At 36.9% G+C, this 22,288-nt stretch overlaps 1 protein-coding gene across 1 annotated transcript in view; it reads right to left on the reverse strand.

Moving 5' to 3' along the window:
- The window catches only part of LOC150084418 (NPC intracellular cholesterol transporter 1-like), a 594,638-nt gene that overhangs the window by 399,950 nt on the left and 172,400 nt on the right, over positions 1-22,288 (reverse strand). Inside the window, exon 7 of the mRNA XM_090376055.1 lies at positions 6,356-6,521. Coding sequence (XP_090232181.1) covers positions 6,356-6,521 — 166 coding nt within the window. The remainder of the gene's footprint in view (positions 1-6,355; positions 6,522-22,288) is intronic.

A 22,288-nucleotide genomic window follows, 5' to 3' on the forward strand; every position in this document is an offset into this window, starting at 1 on the left:
TCGAACGAACGGAGGGGTGAAATGGGAGTAGTGGTTGTGTTTTTTTTTTTTTTTTTTTTGGCTGATGCTGAATAAGCTTGCTTTCTTGCATCATATGCCTCTACTAATGCTAATGCTAAAAATATTTAGAGGGGATTGTTTTGTTATTTTTATTTATTTTTTTTTTTTTGGCTGATGCTGCATAAGCTCATACACTTGCTTTCTTGCATCACATGCCACTACTACTACTCTGCTACATTAGTACTAATTTACTAATATTTCTCAGAATTATAATCAGAGATGATTATAATTCTGCTATTTCAGAATTATGTTAAATATTAAAGCAAGTGTAAGTCAATAAAAATTTTGTCCTAGCATGCAAAGGGAATACTTTATAACCATTAATACAAGAAACAAATACATAGTATTCCCTTGTCTCATATGTTGTTATAATTGTTGGCAAGAATTTTGTTCATCTCTAAACAGATCTTAATGCACATTTTTTTCTGGTGTTGATAATCACATTTAAAAATATCACCTGCTATTCATTATCTGTTAAGATTCCCTCTCTGTGAATAACCCATGTACTGCCAACTAATTAACAGAGGGATCACTATATAATAGCAGAATTACTACTTTATTCCAGCTTTATTGCAAAAAACTAGTCCAGAAAAATGAGTTTTCGCTAGTGCAAACTAGCGAACATGCTACTTTGGTTAGCCAATGCAGTGTGTCTGTCTGTCTATATCAAGTGAAATGATATTATGATATTACTGGCCAGTACAATGATAACACTACATTTTGAAAAGAAAATTTACTAATGTTTCTCAGAAAAGGGAGTTTCTGAATCAATTTCTAATGTTGATTTCTAAAATGACTTCTGTTTGATACCACATCAGGTTTTTTTCAAAAATCAAGAAAGAAAATTTGATTTTTCACAAATTTTTATTAAATTGCCTTTAGCCCTGGAAGAGGGACTTTCTTCGCCCAAGTCACCGGCCCTGCCACGTGGAGGCAGGAGTGGTGCCAACTAGCAATCAGGATAAGGAGAGCAGCACATTGCTAGCACAGGTAGCAGTAATGCTGTAAATAGGGTTAGAAGGTGTAGTAGTGATCGGCTAGTGAGGGAGGCAGTAACGTGAGTGGTCAGCAGTAACACTGCAAGTAGAGAAGGATTTATAAAAAAATGCTAGTACTCACCTTAAAGAAACACTATAAAATCGTACTAGAAATTACTTGGAAACTAATGCTTGGCACTTGGGGCCTTCATTTTAATAGCATATTGCAAAGACAACTGCTGCTTATGCCTAGGGGACAAAGCTGATTCATCTGCTTCAAACATCCATTCATCAATTTAGAGATGACATGTACAAATTCACTGGAGATGTTCCACTGGAGATGACATCTCCAGTGGAAAGCCTATTAGCCTAATGAGGACTGGTTCTAACCACTGAAGCATGCTATCTCTAGCAGAGGCATACATCTGGGAACAAGTTTGGAGCAGAGAAGAGCATATTATAAGAAGAGTAGGGTATATCAATCTACATCCCATGAAGTTGAGGGAGGGCATGGAGAAAGTTATGCTTGATTGCACATCCTGCCCTTAGCAGATGGATATATACCTACCACTCAGTTAACATATGCAATGGGTCCTTGGGAAACCAAACATTAACCGAATTTACATTAAATTCTTATATAAACTCATGTCACTTGCCAAGGTATGTCTAGAAAATTTGCCAATGTGATTTTTTTTTTAAACTGAACATGAATAAAGACAATTACTGTACATGCATAATAAACTAATCCTGTTTGAAAATTCAAACAAATAAACCTGATAAGTTGCCTTCTTTTCATCATAAAGAATATTTTAATAAACAGTGACAACATTACCACTTCTTTCAAGAGAGACTCTACTCTCCCTCTTCATCACGATTTCTCATAAACAGCTGAGACTAAGACTCTGTGAACGGTTACTGAAGATTTCATCATCACTATCATTCTTCATTTTGCATTTGTGCCTGCAAATCAATCAAACTGTTGTCAAAAGGTCTTCTTTTGACAACTCATTTACATCTTCAGTTTCCACTTTCAAGGTTGCAGTGTTTTGCCACATCTAAAATTTCCTTTGTGACATTTTCTTGCAAACTTCATAATTATGGACAAGCTATGCATGAAATGTTTTCTCCAACACCCCTTCACAGTGGATTTTTTGATACCTTCCCAGCTTGCAGCAATATTTCTCACTTCCATAAGCGATGTTATACCAATTTCCAAAATGGCAAGAGTTGTTGTTCCCATCCCATTGGTAGGAAGCATCAACTCTTATGCAGTAAGAGCAATAGTCTGACTATAGCTCTTCTCAAATAATACTCCTTACAATGGGCAAATGACTCTTTCTTCCACATATAGACATTTCTTTTTCACTCCACCAGTTCAGGGACTGCCTCACTTTGTTTCTCTTTTCAATCATCTAAAACATGTAGTAAAAAGCACTTTTACCATTACTGTTCCACTAAAATATGAAAGAATTACCCCGGGGTCTCACATTTGGTGAGTATGGGCTTGGCAAACCCAGGGTTCTGAGCTGGATATCATCATTCTTCTCTTTCTTGGTGATGCCTTCTACTTCTCTCTCTCTCTCTCTCTCTCTCTCTCACACACACACACACACACACACACAGGGGGTAACTCGGGAAAGCTGGATATCATCATTCTTCTCTCTCACACACACACACACAGGGGGTAACTCGGGAATTTTTTTTTTGGCTGGTGCAGCATAAGCCTCAGGCTTCCTTGTACCATATGGCTAATAATAATAATAATAACACATAACCAGAGAAGAAATGGGCATAATAATGCTGAAACAATACTGAAAACAAAACAACAACCTTTGTTTTTGTTATGCTTTTGGATTTATAAGGCACATTAGTTTCTAATATCATAAATAAATTTAACGTTCATACTCTGGACAATCAGGCAGGTAGAACTGATGTGCAGTAGAAGTCCTCTTATCCAACATGATCAGGACCAATAGTTGGATAGTATCAAAAAAAGTTAGTTAAAGTAGGAAAATTATAAAAAAAAAAAAACTTTATCCCTGGAATCAGGAGAGGTCACTACGAACTTTACCATTTTATTCACTAAACTGGCATATTAATTTATTTTCTAGAAGTAGCTTTATATTACTAGTTACAATACTTAGTTTATTTTGAACTTAGATAGAGATTTTGTGGGTTATTAGTATCGGGCAAAACTTGCTGTCACTGTGTAGTATCGATACAGAATAGCATTACTATATCTCGAACCTGATAGCGTAAGGCATAATGTAAAACTAGATAGCGTAAGGTATAACATAAAACTAGATAGCGTATTACGTAGGGCTGTAGTAGGAATCTGTTAGCTTAGTATAATATTGGCAATTAATCAATTAAATTTATAAATCCTTTTAATTTTTATTGTTAACTAAATTGTATTTAAATGGAAATCATGCCCCAGACTAGAGCAGAAACTTCGCAAAGTAGCAAAACTGCTGTGGTTCGCAGAACCATAGGGGACTATTCTCCAACGCACTGCAGTCTAAAATAAATGTGCAAAATGCGACATGTTTGCGGATCTCTCTCGAACAGGACATCTAGCCATGGAAGATGTCTTTGTAGGTGCAGAGAATGTGAAGAAATTAGGTGCCAACTCAGCATTCTGGGGGGAACTGATGAGAACTTGAAGAGTCGGATGGATGCCCTTGAAGGAATTAAAATGGGGGCCAATAAAGTTCTCAGCTGCCCAACTCAATGCCAGAGCACACTCTTATGCACCAAGCAACACAGTCGCAACCTTCAGGGCAGAATGCACTGGTAAAACAGGAGCTAGTTATTGTTGGTGAGTCAATTGTCAGGGAAATGGGAAATATATTGTGCAAAAAGGATAGATGGAATAAAATCAGGGTAAGTCTGCCAGGAGCAAAAGTTGATGATGTTGTAGAGCAGATATCATCTTTTAAGGGCACAAAAGGTGATATCGTTGTATACGTTGGCACTAATGACATTAAGTGTAGGAGATCAGTAGATTTATTAAGCAATTATAAGTCAATGCTGAAAACAAGTTGCGAGTTAGGGTTAAATTTGAAAGTGTCTGCAATCCTGCCCAGACACGATAGGAAGGAGTATATGATGAGAGTCTTATTGATCAATTTAGCTGTAGAGAGATTGTGCAAGGCTCAAGGGGAAGAATTTTTCTCAGCCTGGTCTGTGCTTGTTAACAGGAGAGATTGCTTCTACAGGGATGGGATACACTTAAATAGAAAGTGTGCAAGAATATTTGCTGAAGCTATCGAGGCAATGTTAGATGGGTTGGAAAACTGCTAGCTTGGGGATTCACAGACTAATAGGTTAACAGCAGCTGCAGGCAGAGGTGAAAATGATTCTTGCACTGCTTCTATTGGAAAAAAGTCAGTTGCTGGGGATTTCAGGAACGGCTGGAGGTCACAAAACAAGTAAATAAGCTGTGCTAGAGTAACTAAGAGTAAAAACAGGTGCATGTATACTTGCATGTAAACCAGTGCAAGGAGTATAGTAAACAAATTTGATGAATTTGAAGTGCTTGTTAAGACATCCAAGATGGACATTGTTGGGATATCAGAGGCTTGGTGCCACTCAGATATAAGGGATGCAGAATTGGAATTTGGGGAGTACAATGTGTACAGAAAGGACAGACAGGATAGGAAGGGAGAAGGGGTTATGCTGTTAGTTAAGAAACACATAAAATCTAAGGAAAGGCATCCAGTTGACATAGATGGACAGTGCAATGCTGAGTCAATTTGGTGTGACATAAGCACTGAGAAAGCAAAAATGAGGGTAGGAGTTTTTTTTATAGGACTAATAACTCTCATGAGTACAAATAACAATTATAAAGAGAAATAGAGTGGGCCAGTAAATCATAGTGTCTTATAATGGGGGATTTTAACTTCTCAGATAGAGACTGGAACTTGTGGGTTGGTCACTTGCACACTAGCAAGGCTTTTGTGGATTTATTAGATGATTGTTTTATTATTATTATTTTCTACAGCTTCATGTTAGTTAGGCAACAAGAGGGAGGAGTAACACTCTTCATCTGATTATCAGCAGTGATTATTCAGGCATTAAGAATTTACTGATAAAGGAAATACTAGGTAGCAGTGATCACAGTGTATACTGATGTGGAATTTACTTAAAGACATAACTACCATCAGAGGTAAAGGGAAGGGTTTTTGCTTTCGTAAAGGCTACAGTGGTCTCAGAGAATTTTTAGGTTCTATAAAGTGGGACCAACTGATGATGTTACCAACAGTAAATTCTAACTGGGAAGCATTCGAGGAAGTAACATTCACACATGAGGAGTTATTCAAAGAGGAGAGGGCCAGATGTTTATCAGACTCTGATGGGGAATTGAATGATTTTTTTAATAACTGAGAGCAAAGTGGAGGAGAAATTGTTGAAGATAAACATAAGAAAGGCACCTGTGGTAGATGGGATCTATCCAGTTATATGAAAGGAGGTGGCAAAGGAAGTAAGCAAACCCTCAGCCATAATTATGAAAGCATCCTTGTACTCAGGAGAAGTCCCCACAGACTGGAGATGTGCAAATGTATCTCCAATTCACAAAGGGGGATCAAAGGATGACACAAGTAACTACAGACCTGTTAGTTTGACTTCTGTTCCAAGGAAAATAATGGAGTCACTGGTTAAAGAAGCATTGCAGGATCATTTAGACAAAACTGCAGCATGAGTTTGTCAAGGGGAAGTCTTGTCTGACCAATTTGATTGGCTACTGTGATATGGTCACAAAGGAACTGGATGCAAAAAATAATTTTGATATCATATACTTGGATTTCAGAAAAGCTTTTGATACTGTTGCACATGGAAGACTACTGTACAAATTGGAGCAGTATAGCATTAAGGGCAAGTTGCTACAATGAGTAAAAGGATGGTCGGGTAGGAAAAGACAGAGAGTGGTGGTCAATGGGTAATCTGCTCTATGTGGACTAATGTTATTAGTGGTGTCCCTCAGGATTTGGTGTTGGGCCCATTGTTGTTTTGTATATTTATCAACAATATTGATGAAGGTATATTAACCTTAATGTCATTTAACCATGTTGTTAAACAGAGAAACTGCAAAAACAATTTTTGCAAAATATGGGTTGTGTTCAACTAGCTAAACAGATTGGTTTCACGTCAAAAGAGAGCTAAAAAATGCAGTGGTCAAAATGATCCCCATGAAGTTTAGTTAACCCCAATCAACTTAGTCAATCCACTAGCCCATGAAAGAACATAAACATGGAACCTTTTACAAATTTTATTTTACACCTGTATAAAAAAGAGAGAAACAGATATTTGAGACATACCTGTAGATAAGTCAGGGCAAGTATCTTTAAGTAATTCAGCATACTCTTGAGGTAAAGGCTTTGGTGGTCCATTATAAGCACAGGCTAGCTCAGTCATGCCTAATATACTAACCTGGCAAGAATTATGCATTACACATTGACCCATAGGAACAATTTCTGCTGTTACCTGCATTAAATACATTTTTATAAGAAAAAAAAATGACTCCGAGTTACAATCCTTATGAAAAAAAGGCATGATCTAGATTAATCCGTAACCAGGCACAGTAAGGTCTTCAATATCCTACACGATTTCAGTGATTTTATGCTCTTGTTTATTCAACACACACACCTAAAACTCCCAATACCCTTTCAAAAAGTGCTTCTTTAGATTACTCCACTGAAAATTCCAGAAATTTCTCTCTTAGTTATCATGAAAACAAGAAAAATGCAGGACCAAATTATGCCTATTCTTGATAATTATATGCATGTGATGAAAAACATGAATTTAAAATCAATGGAATCTCTCACATACAATTATTGAAGCATGTGTGCTTTGGATTTTATGGCAGCATGTCCAATCATTATACACTCTGGCTTCATTCACAACACAAAAGAAACTGGCTAGCATAACTTGTTGAAACATACAAGTTTTTCAATTAACATTTTGCCCATTGCCAGTCTAGGTAATAAGGGAGATAATATTCAAACTAGTTAGATAAGAGAAGTGCAAAAAACATGTCTGAAGTGCTGCAGAGGGTGTTTTTTTTTTTATAATTAAAAATATTTTTTTTAATATAAAAATGAATTTTTAACAATTGTTCATAATAAATCAAAAATAACGATGGCATCAAAAGAAGTGAACAATTACAAATTATTTCTTGCCAATTTTTAAGATTATAAATGGGGTAACTTTTTACCTCATTTAACAAAATGCATTTGAGATGCCTAAAAAACACACTGGCATGCCTGGTTACGAGTTAATGAAAGGGTATAAAAAAATATTTCACCGAAATTCAATTAAACCAAATGCAACGTTAGTGCAGTTAAAAAAAAAAAGTCATGTAATATTTTTCCAAATTTTTCTCAATTTTTTTAATCAAGAAAATTTCAAAAAGAAGAACATTCTTAATAAAATAATCTGTTTATAAATTGAGGTACAGGGAATTTAAATTTAAAAATAATTTGTCTAAAGTTAATAAATTTCCCAAACATACTTCCTACAGAAATCTAAAAACACTAATGAAATTTTGCAAATAACTTCCATCTTACATATCTGCCCCATAACAATAGACTCAGAAGAGAAAAATACATTTGCACTTTACAATAAAATCTTAAATCACTAATGATAAGAAATAAATTATATTAATTACTGACAATTAAAAAAGGTGTTTCACTTGAAAAGAAAAAGAAAAACTTTTAAATGTAAGTGCAATTTTATTTGTGATGTTTTTTTTCTTTGATACTACTTTTGAACTTTCTTTCCATACTATTGTACAGGATCATTTTAGTAAACAACTTTTTTTATATTGGTGAGTCAGCTTTCGGGAAGGATTTTTGACATGCACAGACCATGTGGCCAAACTACATATACATATAATACATAAAATGAGTTTGAATAAGTTCACATAATCTTCTTCTACAAAGCTGGTTGGGCCATCTAGCAAACTGCTGTTCATGCTGAATGATATCCAGCATGAACAGCAGTTTGCTAGATGGCCCATCCAGCTTTGTAGAAGAAGATTTTTTTTTTTGGAGGAAGAAGATTTTTTCTATCTGTTGTTCATGCTGGATGATATCCAGCATGAACAGCAGACAGAAAAAAAAATGCATGGGATACATATAAATTAACAGGTAACTCAGAAGCCTACGACAGATATAAACTGGACTGTAACCAAGTCACAAAGGAGGTTAGGCAGGCAAAGGCAGATTACAAGAAATCTTTGGCAAAGGATGCAAAGGAAAACAGCAAAGAGTTCTTTACTTATGTAAACTCTAGAAGCAAGGGGATGAATCAGATTGGTCCACTTGATATCAATGGTTCAACTGTTGATGATTGTGCTCAGGTAGCTAACAAACTGGATAGTACTTTCGGGTAAGGGAAGCGCATAGGATGATAGGTTTAATTTCCTTTTTATTTATTTTTTATTTTATTTATTAATTATTATTATTTAGTTATTTATTTTATTTATTTATTTATTATTTATTTTTTTTTGTTTTTATCATTGTTTTGTTCGGATTTTTTTTTTTTTTTTGGCTGGTGCAGCATAAGCCATAGGCTTTCTTGCACCATGCGGCCGTTACTAATACTAAACTAAATGAATATTTTGCATCTACATTCACACATGAGGAGTTATTCAGGGAGGGGCATGCCAGAGGTGTATTAAACTCTGGCAGTAAGCGAGAATAAGGTGGAAGAGATTTTGTTGAAAATAAACATAAGAAAGGCACTGGGGTGGATGGAATCTATCCAGTTATATTCAAGGAGGCAGCAAAGGAAGTAAGCAAACCCTTAGCCATAATTATGTGAGCCTCCTTGGACTCAGGTGAGGTGCCCATGGACTGGAGATGTGCAAATGTGACCCCAATCCACAAAGGAGGATCAAGTGGAGACACAGGTAATTACAGACCTGTTAGTTTAACTTCTGGTCCAGGAAAATTAATGGAGGCACTGGTTAAAGAAGCATTGCAAGATCACTAGACAAGACTTCAGTTATAGCTCAGACAGCATGGGTTTGTTAAGGGGAAGTCTTGTCTGACCAATTTAGTTGGATACTATGATGTAGTCACAAAGGAACTGGATGCAAGGAATAATTTTGATATCATATATTTGGATCGTAGAAAGGCTTTTGATACTATTGCACATGGAAGACTGCCGCACAAATTGGAGCATTGTGGCATTGGAGGCAAATTGCTGCTATGGATAAATGGATAGTTGAGTGAAAGAAGACAGGGTGGTAATCAATGGACACTGCTCTTCGTGGACTAATGTTATTAGCTGAGTCCCCCAGGGTTCAGTGTTGGGTCCATTGTTGTTTTCATCATCAGTATCATCAATGATACTGATGATGGTATATCTGGCTTAATGTCCAAGTTTGCAGATGATACAAAGGTCGGCAGGGTTGTTTCCTAGATCCTGTTGCAGCAGCGTACTGTCAGTACGCTGCTGCAACAGGATCTAGGAAAGTTGAGCAAATGGGCTGAAAGGTGGCAACTGAAGTTTAACATTGACAAGTTACTGCATATGGGAAGCAGTAACTGCAGAGTAATGTATGAACTGTGTGGTACTACACTGACAGTGGTAGACAGTGAAAAGGACCTGGGGTAATTGTGCAAGCAGATATGAAGTTTTCTGAGCAGTGGAGACAGTCTGCAAGAGTAGCTCATGGTGTCTTCAATGATATACAGGAATTTTTCTAGCAGGGATAAGGAGGTAATTATCCCCTTGTATAAGGCAATGGTCAGGCCACACCTTGAGTACTGCATACGGGTCTGAAAGTCTCATTTTAAGAAGGCTGTAGAGTTGCTAGAATGAGTACAGAGAAGAGCAACAAGACTGGTGAAGGGAACAAAGGGATGCTCTTATGAAGAAAGGCTTAAATTCTTCAAATTGCATCTTCTGGAGACTAGGCACCTGTGAGGTGATCTGATTGAGATGTATAAGGCCTTGAATGGATTCAGCAGGCTTAATGCTGATGGGATTCTTCCTCTTGCTCAGATTACAAACCTGAGGAGGCATAGATTCAAACTGAGGAAAGACAGTTGTAGAATAGAAGTGTGGAAGTTTGCCTTTTACCAGCAGGTGGTTGATTGCTGGAACAAACTTCCATCTGTCATATAGAAGTTGATAGCTTAAACAGATTCAAGGCAGAACTAGACAAACAATTGGAGCAAGTGGATAGGTGAAATGAGAAGATCGTGTGTTTTTTTTTTTTTTTTTGTTTTTTTGGCTGATGCTATATAAGCTTGTTTTCTTGCATCATGTGCTAATGCTAATACTAAATATGATGCTCAATGTTGGCATCACTGTCTCCTTGAGGATGTTTATTTACATTTACATTAATATTTTCTTGTATAAACTGCAGTTGGCTAATGATATTCCTATAACATTTGTCCTTCTGGGTGCCTGACAGTTGGGGTGGGGCAAGTAGAGTGGAATTCTTCACCATTTCAGAAACATAGGCATAGCATACTATCAAATTAAATTTTGACTTAAGAGAGAAGATGACCACATCTTGTGGCTTCATAAATTGCTGTTTTACCATTTGCGGTGGCAGTGAGCAGCTGAAACAGACTGAAGTAGACTGCTTGGTGATGTTGACATGTTGACATGCTTAAGTAAAAGAGCAAACACAGAAACCTAGGACATTTCTTAGGTTTCTGTAGATGCTCTTTTTGTGGCCTTGACCTTTAACCGTACATTTATGCTAATTGTTTTTTGCAAAAAATGTGATAGTTGATTAAATCTAATTTTATTAGCTGTCTTGTACTAAGATCATCATTTCATAAAGCAACTCTGATAGCTTTGCATAGTGTTAATTCCCTTCCTTTCCCATTTTAACTAATATGTTGCAGTGGTGGCTGAAGTCTTTCTAATATTGAACACTGTTTGCTACAAATAACTTCTACAAATGGATATATTCCACCTTCTAGGTTGTATCGTGGAATAATTTTTCTAAGATTTCCATCAACAAACAATATATTTTTCTCTTTAAAAATAGGTATAATGAATAGGTATAATGCAAATACATGTTAATAAACAAACAGGGCAATACAACAAAAATTTTGGGATGATGCATGGTCACTGTCACATGTTTGATCCTTAAATCCATATTGCCTTAAATCCATATCCAAATTGCCATTTGTATATATATTGCCATGAAAAATGATGCAGTGAATTTCAAATGCTTATGGTTGTACCACACATAAAGGAAATTTATTTGGATATAGATATTACCTTGTTTATCTGAATATAGCACAACCTTGAGTGGGTTACAGTGTATACTGCAGTATACAGTATAATGTTATACTGCATACTGCAAAAAAAAAAAAAACTTATGGTGCATTTTAAAATTGATAGCCATTTATACCTGCAAAAACCAATACTACTAACAAAATATTAAACTAATGTTAGCAAAATATCACAGCTATTAGTAAATTTTGTATGGTGCCTGGTTTTTTGTCACATCCTGTACTGTGGTTCAGCAGGTGATGCCCTTGATCTACATCAAGACACTCTTCCGTGAGCCTAATTGCACATGAAGTTAACATTAAGTAAGAGATATAGAAGTAATTTTGAATTTAACTAAACATTTTTATAAAGATATTTCTATCCAAATATTTATCTATACAGTTTCCATTTGTTCAATGGTACAGTCAAGGATTGCAATCTCATTGCCAATATTTGTTCTCAGTTTGAATGACATGTTCACAATGTTTCCAGTGTTTTCAGGTGAAAATTCATTGATCTGCTGCTCACATAAATTCCATACATGTTCCAAGATGAAGTTTAAATTAAATTGTGATAACAAAACCTTTCACATCACTTTGTGAGTTTTATAGACTGTTATTGAAATAACATCCCATAATTGTCTGACATGGGAGGGTAGCAGATTCGTATCTGACAGCCCATTTGGTCTAGTCCCACAGATGCTTGATAGAGAAATGGGGACCACTACGTTCCTTGCATGTCTGGCATGGTGCATTATCCTGCTAGATGCTATCAGTATCAGGGAACTCCAACAACATGTGCGCATGTGGGTTAGCAGTGATGGTGCAATAGGTCTACACTTTAAAATATCCTTGTACTTGTATTTCATAAAAACATTTCAAAGATAAAACACCACTGTGATCAGCCTGCACTGTCCATATTATGCATGTATGTGCAAATACATAGCCTCTTGTTATCATCACATGTATTCTTCCATCAACATAATACTAAAAGAAATACAATTCTTCTATCACAACTTTCAGGCAACGTCTGTTGAATCATAGTGTTTTCAGCACCTGGTGAGATGCAAATATTTGATGTAGGAGGGATATCAAATTGGCTGACTGCTGTGATGTTCCATCTGATATTGGATTACATCAGATAGTTCTGATGCAAAGTGTTCAGGACTGTCCCATATTATACTCTGCAGTCAGTTGTACTATCATAACCAACCTGTTCATTCACACAATCCATTCCAGTTGTCCCTTACTCTGTTCATTCCCCTATCAGTGTCACACCATAGGTCTTGTGCAGCTTGATTCTGTCCTTTATGTGCCACTCCTGGTACGTTTGCACAATGGCAGAAACAGTTCACTAGACATCTCTCAGCGATGGACACCCCACACAACTTCCACTAAAAATCATTCCCAGTTGAAAGTCCATCACATTGCAGCCTCTTCCTGTGTCACAGACCAATGCATTGACTGTTGGCTCTGTTCACCTGTCTGAGGTTTTATTCCTGTAGTGCATCACATTTGCTCCCATTAGAGTAAGTGGCCTATTTTATTGTCCTTTCCTGCACTGTCCACATTATGCATGTATGTGCAAATACATAGCCTCTTGTCATCATCACATGTATCCTTCCATCAACATAATACTAAAAGAAATACAATTCTTCCATCACAACTTCCAGGCAACTAATTATAAAATTTAATCATCATCATCATCATGGGTTCCTTCAGGCTCTACAACTAGTTGGTAGCACTGATGACTTTTTTCCACATCTCTCTGTTGAGTGCCAGCTTCTTCAAGTCCTGGTATGATCTTGTTGTTGTATCCCTTTGCAGTTGCTTTATGAAATTGTTTCTGGGTCGCCCTCTGGGTCTAGTTCCATTAATCTTTCCTTCTATAATTAGGCTTAACATTTCACTGTGTCTTAGGTTATGTCCGAACCACCTTCCTCTTCACTCCTTGATTAGGTTTATCATTTTTCGTTTTTCTCCTAGTTCTTCTAAGACTTCATTGGTCTTTTTTTTGGTCCAGCTTATTTTATTGAATTTTCTCCAGCACCACATCTCAAATGCTTCAATTCTCTGTCCATCTCATTTGTTTATCGTCCAGGTTTCGGATGCATATAGGGCCATGTTCCAAACATAGGATTTTAGAATTCTTTTCCTTATATGCTCATTCAAATACTTTGTTGTCAGAATTTTTTGTTTTTCCTTGAAAGCTTGTTTTGCTTGCCCAATTCCTGCTTTTATTTCATCAGTGCATCTTGCCTTAGCATTTGTCCTAAATATTTAAATTTTGCTACTTTTTCAATATTATTGTTTGCTATTTTGATGTTCATGGCTTTGGGGTCCTTTGAGAATGTCATGCACTTCGTTTTGTTCATGTTAATTTTCATATCATAAGCCTCGGCTGTGTGGTTGATCAGCTGTAACATCTCGATCAGGTCACTCCTTCTGGTTGCTACAATTGCTTGATCATCCGCAAATTTTATTGCTTTTATTTGTTCGCCATTTATGGTCACTCCTAAATCGCTGTTTCCAAGGGCTTCTGCCATCATTTCCTCCGCATAGATGTTAAATAGGCCTGGTGAAAGTAGGCAGCCTTTTAGTACTCCTTTTTCTATTTTTGTTGGGTCTGTTTCCAAGTTATCAATGTATACTATGGCTTTCCTGTCTTTGTACAATGTTTTTATTAAGTTTAGTATGTTTTTGTCTATCCCTATTTTTTCCAGGATTGAGAAGAGTTTTGGCTATTGTATTCTATCGAAGGCTTTCTCGTAATCAATGAAGCAAATGTAAAGATTTTTTCCTAGGTCAATAAATCTCTCTCTCTCCCATGAGCCTTAGGGCTGCGATGGCATCTCTTGTGCCCCTATCTTTCCTGAAACCAAATTGGTTGGGTGTTAAATATCTGTTAATTTTGTCATTGATTCTCTGTTTTATTATTTTTAGTAGTATTTTGGATACATGCGGGATAAGGCTGATAGTTCAGTGTTGGCTGCATTCCTTGGTATTGTGCTTTTTGGGGAATGTAATCATGACTGCTGTGCAATGATCTTCAAGCCATGAACCTTCTTTGTACATCTGGTTTGTTAAGGTGAAATTAAGTTCATGTAGTTCATCACCACCCTCTTTAATGAGCTCAATGGGCAAGGAGTCAATTCCTGCTGCTTTTCCATTAGGCACTGCTTTTAGTGCCGCTTCAAATTCTTCTTTGGCTATTGACAGGTCTTCCATGTTTTCTTCTGAGCCACTCCTTTTGATTTCTATTTCTTGTTGGTGGCCTTTTTGGTAGAGTTCGGTGATATATTCTTTCCATCTTGTTTTTATTTCTTCAGGTTCTGTCAAAAGTTGCCCATGTTTGTTGTTTATAGTGCTGGATCTTATTCCCTTCTTCCTTGTGAAGTGTCTAATTTCATTGAAAGCCAGATCTGATCTGCCTTTTTTATCTAGATCTTCAATGAATCTACACCTCTCGTTCCACCACATTTCCCTTGCTTGCCTACATTCTCTTTGTAGTTCATTCTTTAATTTCTTATATTTCGCTACACCTTCTTCAGTATTGTTGGTTTTCCATTTCCTTTTTACCTCTACTTTTGCCCATATTTCTTGTGAGATCCAGGGTTTCCTCACTTCTGTTCCTTTGAAGCCTACAATTTCTGTTGTTGCTCTGGTGATGGTTTCTTTAATAAACTTCCATTTTTCTTCTACTATTTTGTTTTCATTAAGGTTTTTTTGTACTGCTTTGCCTATTGTGTCTTTCAATTTTTGCTTTGCTTCTTCTTGTCTTAATAATTCTAAATTCCACTTCTTGTTGCTCCTTTTCTTTAGTATTTTAAATTTTAGTCTGCTCTTTAACATTACAATATTGTGATCACTACTATCTGCATCTGCACCTGGGTAAGCTATGGACTTTCTGACTTGATTTCGATATCTTTCTTTTACTAGGATATAATCTAGCTGATATCTATTTGAGTCTCCTGGACTCTTCCATGTATACCTTCCTCTTTTGGGAACTTGGTACCATGTATTTGTAATGATGAGTTTCTCTTGTCTGCAGAAATCTACAAGGCGCTGCCCTCGTTCATTTCGGTTTCCCAGTCTGTATTTCCAGTGATCTTGTCTTCTCTTTCTTCTCCTACCACCACATTCCAATCTCCCATGATTACCACATTGAGGTTTGATGGTGTGTCCAGTAGCGTAGCTACCCTTTTTCGGGCCCCTACTTAATTAATGAAAATTGCAAAAACAGGAAACAGCCAAAGACGCCAGGTGCCTAAAGGGCCCAGGCCTGGAGGCAATTGCCTTGCCTGCCTACATGGTAGCTACGCCACTGGGTGTGTCCTTGAGTACTTCCTCCAGTTGTTCGTAGATGTCTTCTACTTCCTGTTCCTCATGGTTTGACGACGGCATGTAAATCTGGACGATCAGCATGTCTGTTGGTACTGCTGCTATTCTTGCTGTTATTAAATTTAATGAAATATAACAATTCAGACATTTTTGTATTAAATGTTTTCTGCAGAACTGACTGTATTTTATTTATGTGTCTGACTTTTTTTTGTGTTTTCTTCATCAAAATATTGTATTTATGTTGAATTGAGCATTTTATAGTGTTTTCATGTTAAACTGGCCTTTTCAGCCTACTCTCCAATACAGAAATTGTCTTAGGAGATTAATATGCTTATATGTAGTCTTCCCATGTCCTTTGTAATACTATGGCATTTGGCCCTTATGGAAAAGTCTTGGTTCACATTCAGTCAGATACTGAAAGAGATTGAGCACCACTGGTCTTCACACTGCAAATTGGCCCATGAACACACATTTTACAGATAATGTGATGAATACCATATAAACCCCAGGGGCTCACATCTGGTGAGTATGGGCTTGGCACACCCAGGGTTATCATTCTTCTCTTTCTTGGTGATTCCCTTCTATTTCTGACCCCCCCCCTCTCTCTCTCTCTCTCTCTCTCTCTCTCTCTCTCAGGGGTAACTCAGAATTTTTTTTTTTTTTTTTGGCTGGTGCAGCAAAAGCCCCAGGCTTCCTTGCACCATATGGCTAATAATAATAACTGTTGTGCTGTATTAGCAAGGTAAGAGTGTACAGAGTGGCTGCAAGTACTTAAAAAAATAAAATATGTATTTAAAAAATATCCTAGGAAAGATGATCAATACTGGCACCAGAGAACACCCTTAGCTTCATATCATGCCCACAGCATTCATATATGTTCTGCAATATCCAGACAAACACAGAATGTGAAGGACTATATAACACTGGAAAACTGTAGCTAACAGATATGCATTTCTGAGTAGGAGAAGAAATGATCTTAATTCATCTTTGGGATATCAAGAAGCAATGTTATTAGATAGACAATTGACAAAGGCAGAACTGCATTCACATGATTTGTGCTGACTATACCTCAACACACTTCAATGTGTATAGTGAACCTAGTGATACAAAGAGTTGGAATAATGAATGGTAATAGATTGCCTTTAGTGATGAGTCAAGGTTCCAGTTATATAGAAATTTGCAGAGCAACGAAAGGCAGAAAGTTTGGAGAGCAATGATAAAAGGATCCACATAAAATGACTTCCTGGTGAAAGAATATTTATGCTTGTAATCAACAAAGGCATGCGTATGAACACCATGAATCATAAATGATGCTCATCAACAAATGCACTACCACCACTTTGCTTATTGGAGGCTTAAGTATTGAAACTCACATTTAGTCTCCACAGCAAAGCTTGAGCAACTCCCATCTCTTCTATCATGAATGTATTATTGCTGGCTGTTGAAGTTATGACAACCTTCATGACAAGACTCAATCTTCCTTCCATTTCGAGAAAACAGGTCTAAAACGGTGTTCATGGGCCAGCTCTAGTCAGTCCGCCATATTAAACCTATTGGCAACTTTTTAGGAGGCACCCAGATAAGCTAGTATATAATCTTGTTGCCTCTACTCTGCCAGATAAGAATTGGATGGAGTCCAGGTACTCTGCACAAAGAAGGAATTGTCGATATCACATTATGTCAAAAAGCTGAGTAAATTATTAAATATTTAAGGGCAAAGGCCTCATGCTGCGAGGTAGAATGACTAACATATAGGTTAGTGCAAAAGCATTTTAAAGTAGCCATCTACCAAAGTAGTTAAATAAATTAATTAAATTGGCTTTGTTTTGGTTATATCTCATATTTTGAATGCCTTCACAACGAGTTGCCATGGTATTGTACTACCTCGAATAAGTAACACTTCACCAGTGGAGAAGACTATGTTACTTATTCTCAGCGGATACCACCACCCAGACGGCACCGTTTCAAAGCTTATTGGCTTCTCATTGGTGGATGGGCAGGTACCCTGGTGTTGCAATAGTGACAACCCAGTTATGAAGTATAACTTCACAATATGAGAGATGCCTGATAGTGTGCAGTGATATAAACTATAAAATATTTAAGGGCAAAGGCCTTATGCTGCAAGGTAGAATGACTAACATATAGGTTAGTGCAAAAGCATCATTTTAAGGTAGCCATCAACCAAAGTAGTTAATTAATTAAGTAATTTACTAATTAATTAAATTCACATATGAGATATAACCGAAACGATGCCAATTTAATTAATTAATTTAACTACTTTGGTAGATGGCTACATTCAAATGATGCTTTTGCACTAACCTATATGTTAGTCATTCTACCTCGCAGCATGAGGCCTTTGCCCTTAAATATTTTATAGTCTATATCACTGCACACCATCAGACATCTGTTATATTGTGAAGTTATACTTCATAACCAAGGTACCTGCCCACCCACCAATGAGAAGCCAATAAGCTTTGAAACAGTGCTGTCTGGGTGGTGGTATCCGCTGAGAATAAGTAACAGTAGTCTTCTCCACTGGTGAAGTGTTACTTATTCGAAGTAGTACAATACCATGGCAACTCATTGTGAAGACATTCATAATATGAGATATAACCAAAAGATGCAATTTAATTAATTAATTTAACTACTTTAGTAGATGGCTACATTAAAATGATTTTGCACTAACCTATATATTAGAGCTGAGTATATTATTGCCATTTTTGCCAAATCCAAAATTTCATTTCATACAGCATTTCCCCCCCGCCCCAACACTTTTACTTCACTACTGAATAGCATTAGCATAGGAATGTGATGCAAGAATATATTCCTATACAGCATCGGCAAAAAAATAAAAAATAAATAAAAAAAACCTATCCATTCACTCCGAAGTTTGTGCAGTTCTTTGATGAATTTATTTGAGCTATTAACTTCCACATCAACAACAGGTGGAAGTTTCTCCAAGCAATCAACCACCCACTGCCTAAAGGCAAAATTCCACACATCTATTCTGCAAACATCTTACCTCAATTTGAATTTCTGCCCCCCCCAAAGCGAATAATCTGAGCAAGAGCAAAAATCCCATCAGCATTGAGCCTGCTCAAACCATTCAAAGCCTTACACACCTCAACCAGATCACCTAGCAGGTGCCTACTCTCCACATGCTGCAATTAAGCCTTTCTTGATAAGAGCACCCAGTCTTTCCTCTCACCAATCTTGTTGCCCTTCTCTGTACTCGTTCTAGCAACTCCACATCCTTCCTAAAATGAGGCCTCCAGACCTGTATGCAATACTTAAGGTATGGCTTGACTTATATAAAGGGATAATCCTTTATATAAAGGTATATGCCTTATACAAAGGGATAATCGCCTCCTTATCCCTGCTGGCTAAATTTCTGTATATCATTGCCAAGACTCCACGACCTGCTCTGGCAGCCTGTGTGCACTGCTCAGAAAACTTCATATCAGACTGCACAAATACCCCCAGGTCATTTTCATTCTCCATTTAACCTGAGTGTATTGCCACACAGGTGGTACACTTCTCTGGGGATACTGCTACCTATATGCAGTACTTTGCATTTGACAATGTTCAACTTTAGTTGCCACCTCTCAGCACATCTACCCGGCTTTTCTAGATCCTGTTGCAGTAGTGTACTGCCATTACTGCAATGGGCCCAACACCAAACCCTGCTGGACTCTACTAATAACATTAGTGCATGAAGAGCAGTGTCCATTGATTACCACTTTCTGCCTTCTCCTACTCAACCATTCCTTTATCCATAACAGCAATTTGCAATTAATGCCATACTGCTCTAATTTGAACAGCAGCTTTCCATGAGCAGCAGCATCAAAAGCTTTCCTGAAATCCAATTATATGATATCAAAATTATTTTTTGCATCCAGATCCTTTGCCACCAACCACATCATAGTATCTAATCAAATTGATCAGACAAGATTTCCTCTTAACAAGCCCATACTGTGTCTGAACTATACCTGTAGTTTTGTCTACATGATCCTGCAATGCTTCTTTAACCAGTGACTCCATTATTTTCCGCAGAAGAGAAGTTAAACTAACAGGTCTGTAAATACTTGTGTCTCCCTTAGATCCCGCTTTGTGAATTGGGGATACATTTGCACATCTTCAGTCCATGTGAACCTCCCCAGTTCCAAGAATGCCCTCATAATTAGGACTAAGAGTTTGGTTAGCCCTAATTATGAAATTGCTTCCGTTTTCTGCCTCCTTGAATAGATCCCATCAACCTCAGGTGCCTTTTTTAAGTTACCTTAAGTTCGCCTGTTTTGGTCGTAGCAGTTTTTCCCCTCCCTATACTTGGGCAAACAGGAGAGGGAGTATATTAGAGTACTGCTAAATTATGTGTAACTGACAGCAGGGTTGCTATATGTTGGCTGAGACTGCTTTAATTAATAAATAAAAAATTTTTAAATATGAGCAATTGTTCAGTATAGCATGTAATTTCTTTATTGGTCTGGCCACAATCTTAAACTCAGTATCCTTAAAGAATCTGTTAAGCTGCTTGTGCCACTGTTCAACATGTGGGGCAGAAATAAAGTATTTTTCAACATTACTATCGTTGGTTGGAGTTTTTTGTATCCTATCCTTAGCTTGTACCCTAATTCCGTTTACTGTAGCAAGGGGGTAACCCCTGTTTAAGAATCTGCTGGTTAATATTTGTATTTCTGAGTCTTAAGCAGATTCCATCATTGAATGCTCATAGCCATTGAGAAACTGATTAAAGATAACAGATCTTTTGTAGGTGAATGGGTGATAGCTGTTATAATGTAAAAGCATACCGGTATTTGTTGATTTACGATAGATGTTAAATTGGATTTTATTCACATCCTGAGTAAGCTTGAGATTTAGAAAATTTAAAGACTTAGTATTTTCCCTTTCCAATGGTCTAAGATGAATATTATTAAATGAATGTAAAATGTCTTGAATAGTGCTACTATCAGTAATAACCAGAACATCATCTAAATACCTCCCATAGTATGATATACAGGGTAGAAAAGGCATCAAGTGTATATGCTCAATCACTGAGAGATAAAACCTCCAATATTAAGCCGCTTAGACTCAATCCCATTGGCAAACCAAAAATTTGTTTGTATACTTTGTCTCGAAAGGTGATATAGTTGGCGTCAACTAAAAATTTAATTAAATGAAAAATTTCTTCGAAAAAGCTTCATATATTAATTAATCGGTATAGAATTATTATTTAACATATCTCAAAGAATATCTAATGTGTATTCGATGTTTGCATTCGTATATAATGAAATTTTATATACAAACAAAAATTACGAACGTTAATATGAATGTTAATACAAACGTATCAACGAAAATTTTTTAGCCAGTGGGTGGTTGATTGCTGGAGCAAACTTCCATCTGTCGTTGTACAAGTTGATAGCTTAAACAGATTCAAGGCAGAACTAGACAAACATTTGGAGCGGGTGGATGAGTGAAATGAGAAGGGGATGTGTTTTTTTATTTTGGCTGATGCTATATAAGCTTGCTTTCTTGCATCATGTGCCCTTGTTAATGCTAATAACATCCGGTGAGAATAAATTATCATTATCACTAAGTCTAAGAGTCTTTAAAATTAAAAAATAATGAATCGTAGTTTTTTTATCCCAAATTTAATTGCATGTCTAAACGGCTTTATAATACTGTATACATATGTGGCTAAGGATGAAAATGCTGAGTTTCTGTAAGAAACAATGGGCCGAATGGGAAATTCAGTCTTATGCAGTTTTACCTGACCGAAAAGTGCAGGAATGTTGTATGTTCTGGCCTTCAATTCCTGAGACATTATTATTATTATTACTACTAGCCATATAGTGCAAGGAAGCCTGAGGCTTATGCTACACAAGCTAAAAAACATTTCCAAGTTACCCCCGAGAGAGAGAGAGAGAGAGAGAGAGAGAGAGAAGTAGAAGGGAATCACCAAGACAAGAAAGAGAAGAATGATGATATCCAGTTCAGGACCCTGGGTGTGCCAAGCCCATACTCACCAGATGTGAGACCCCTGGGGTTAAATGGTAATGTAGTCATTTTTCTGATACGTGGTTAACATTTTATTGTATTGATTGACCAAATTGGTAAATCGTATCGGATCTACTTCCAGATAAGTGGAGGTATCTGATATAATTGAATCTAACTTATTTATATAATCAGTTTTATCAACTATTATAACTGTATCCCCCTTTATCTGCTCTCTGAGTAATATACAGTAGGGTCAAATGTCGAAATAGCAGCACCCCAAATAATGGAACATTCAAGCTTACAGCACACTGAGATCAGTGCCAAAAAAATAAAACAGCTACCCTGTGAGAGAGAGAGAGAGAGAGAGAGAGAGAGAGAGAGAGAGAGAGAGAGAGAGAGAGAGAGAGAGAAGTAGAAGGGAATCACCATTAAAGAGAAAAATGATGATATCCAGCTCAGTACCCTGGGTGTGCCAAGCCCATACACACCACATGTGAGCCCCTGGGTTTTCGATATCACGGGTTATACCCTGTTTTACATTTATTTTAAATTAACAACCCCTCAACTATGGCTCCTAAAGTTAATGAACCTCATACAGAGAAGAAAAGATGAACAACATTGAAGCTTAGTGACAAACTTGATATAATAGAAAATAGAACAGGAGTAGGTAGG

Source organism: Mastigoproctus giganteus, chromosome 6 (assembly GCF_048544385.1).
Source record: "Mastigoproctus giganteus isolate SK-2022 chromosome 6, ASM4854438v1, whole genome shotgun sequence".
NCBI classification, from domain to species: Eukaryota; Metazoa; Arthropoda; class Arachnida; order Uropygi; family Thelyphonidae; genus Mastigoproctus; species Mastigoproctus giganteus.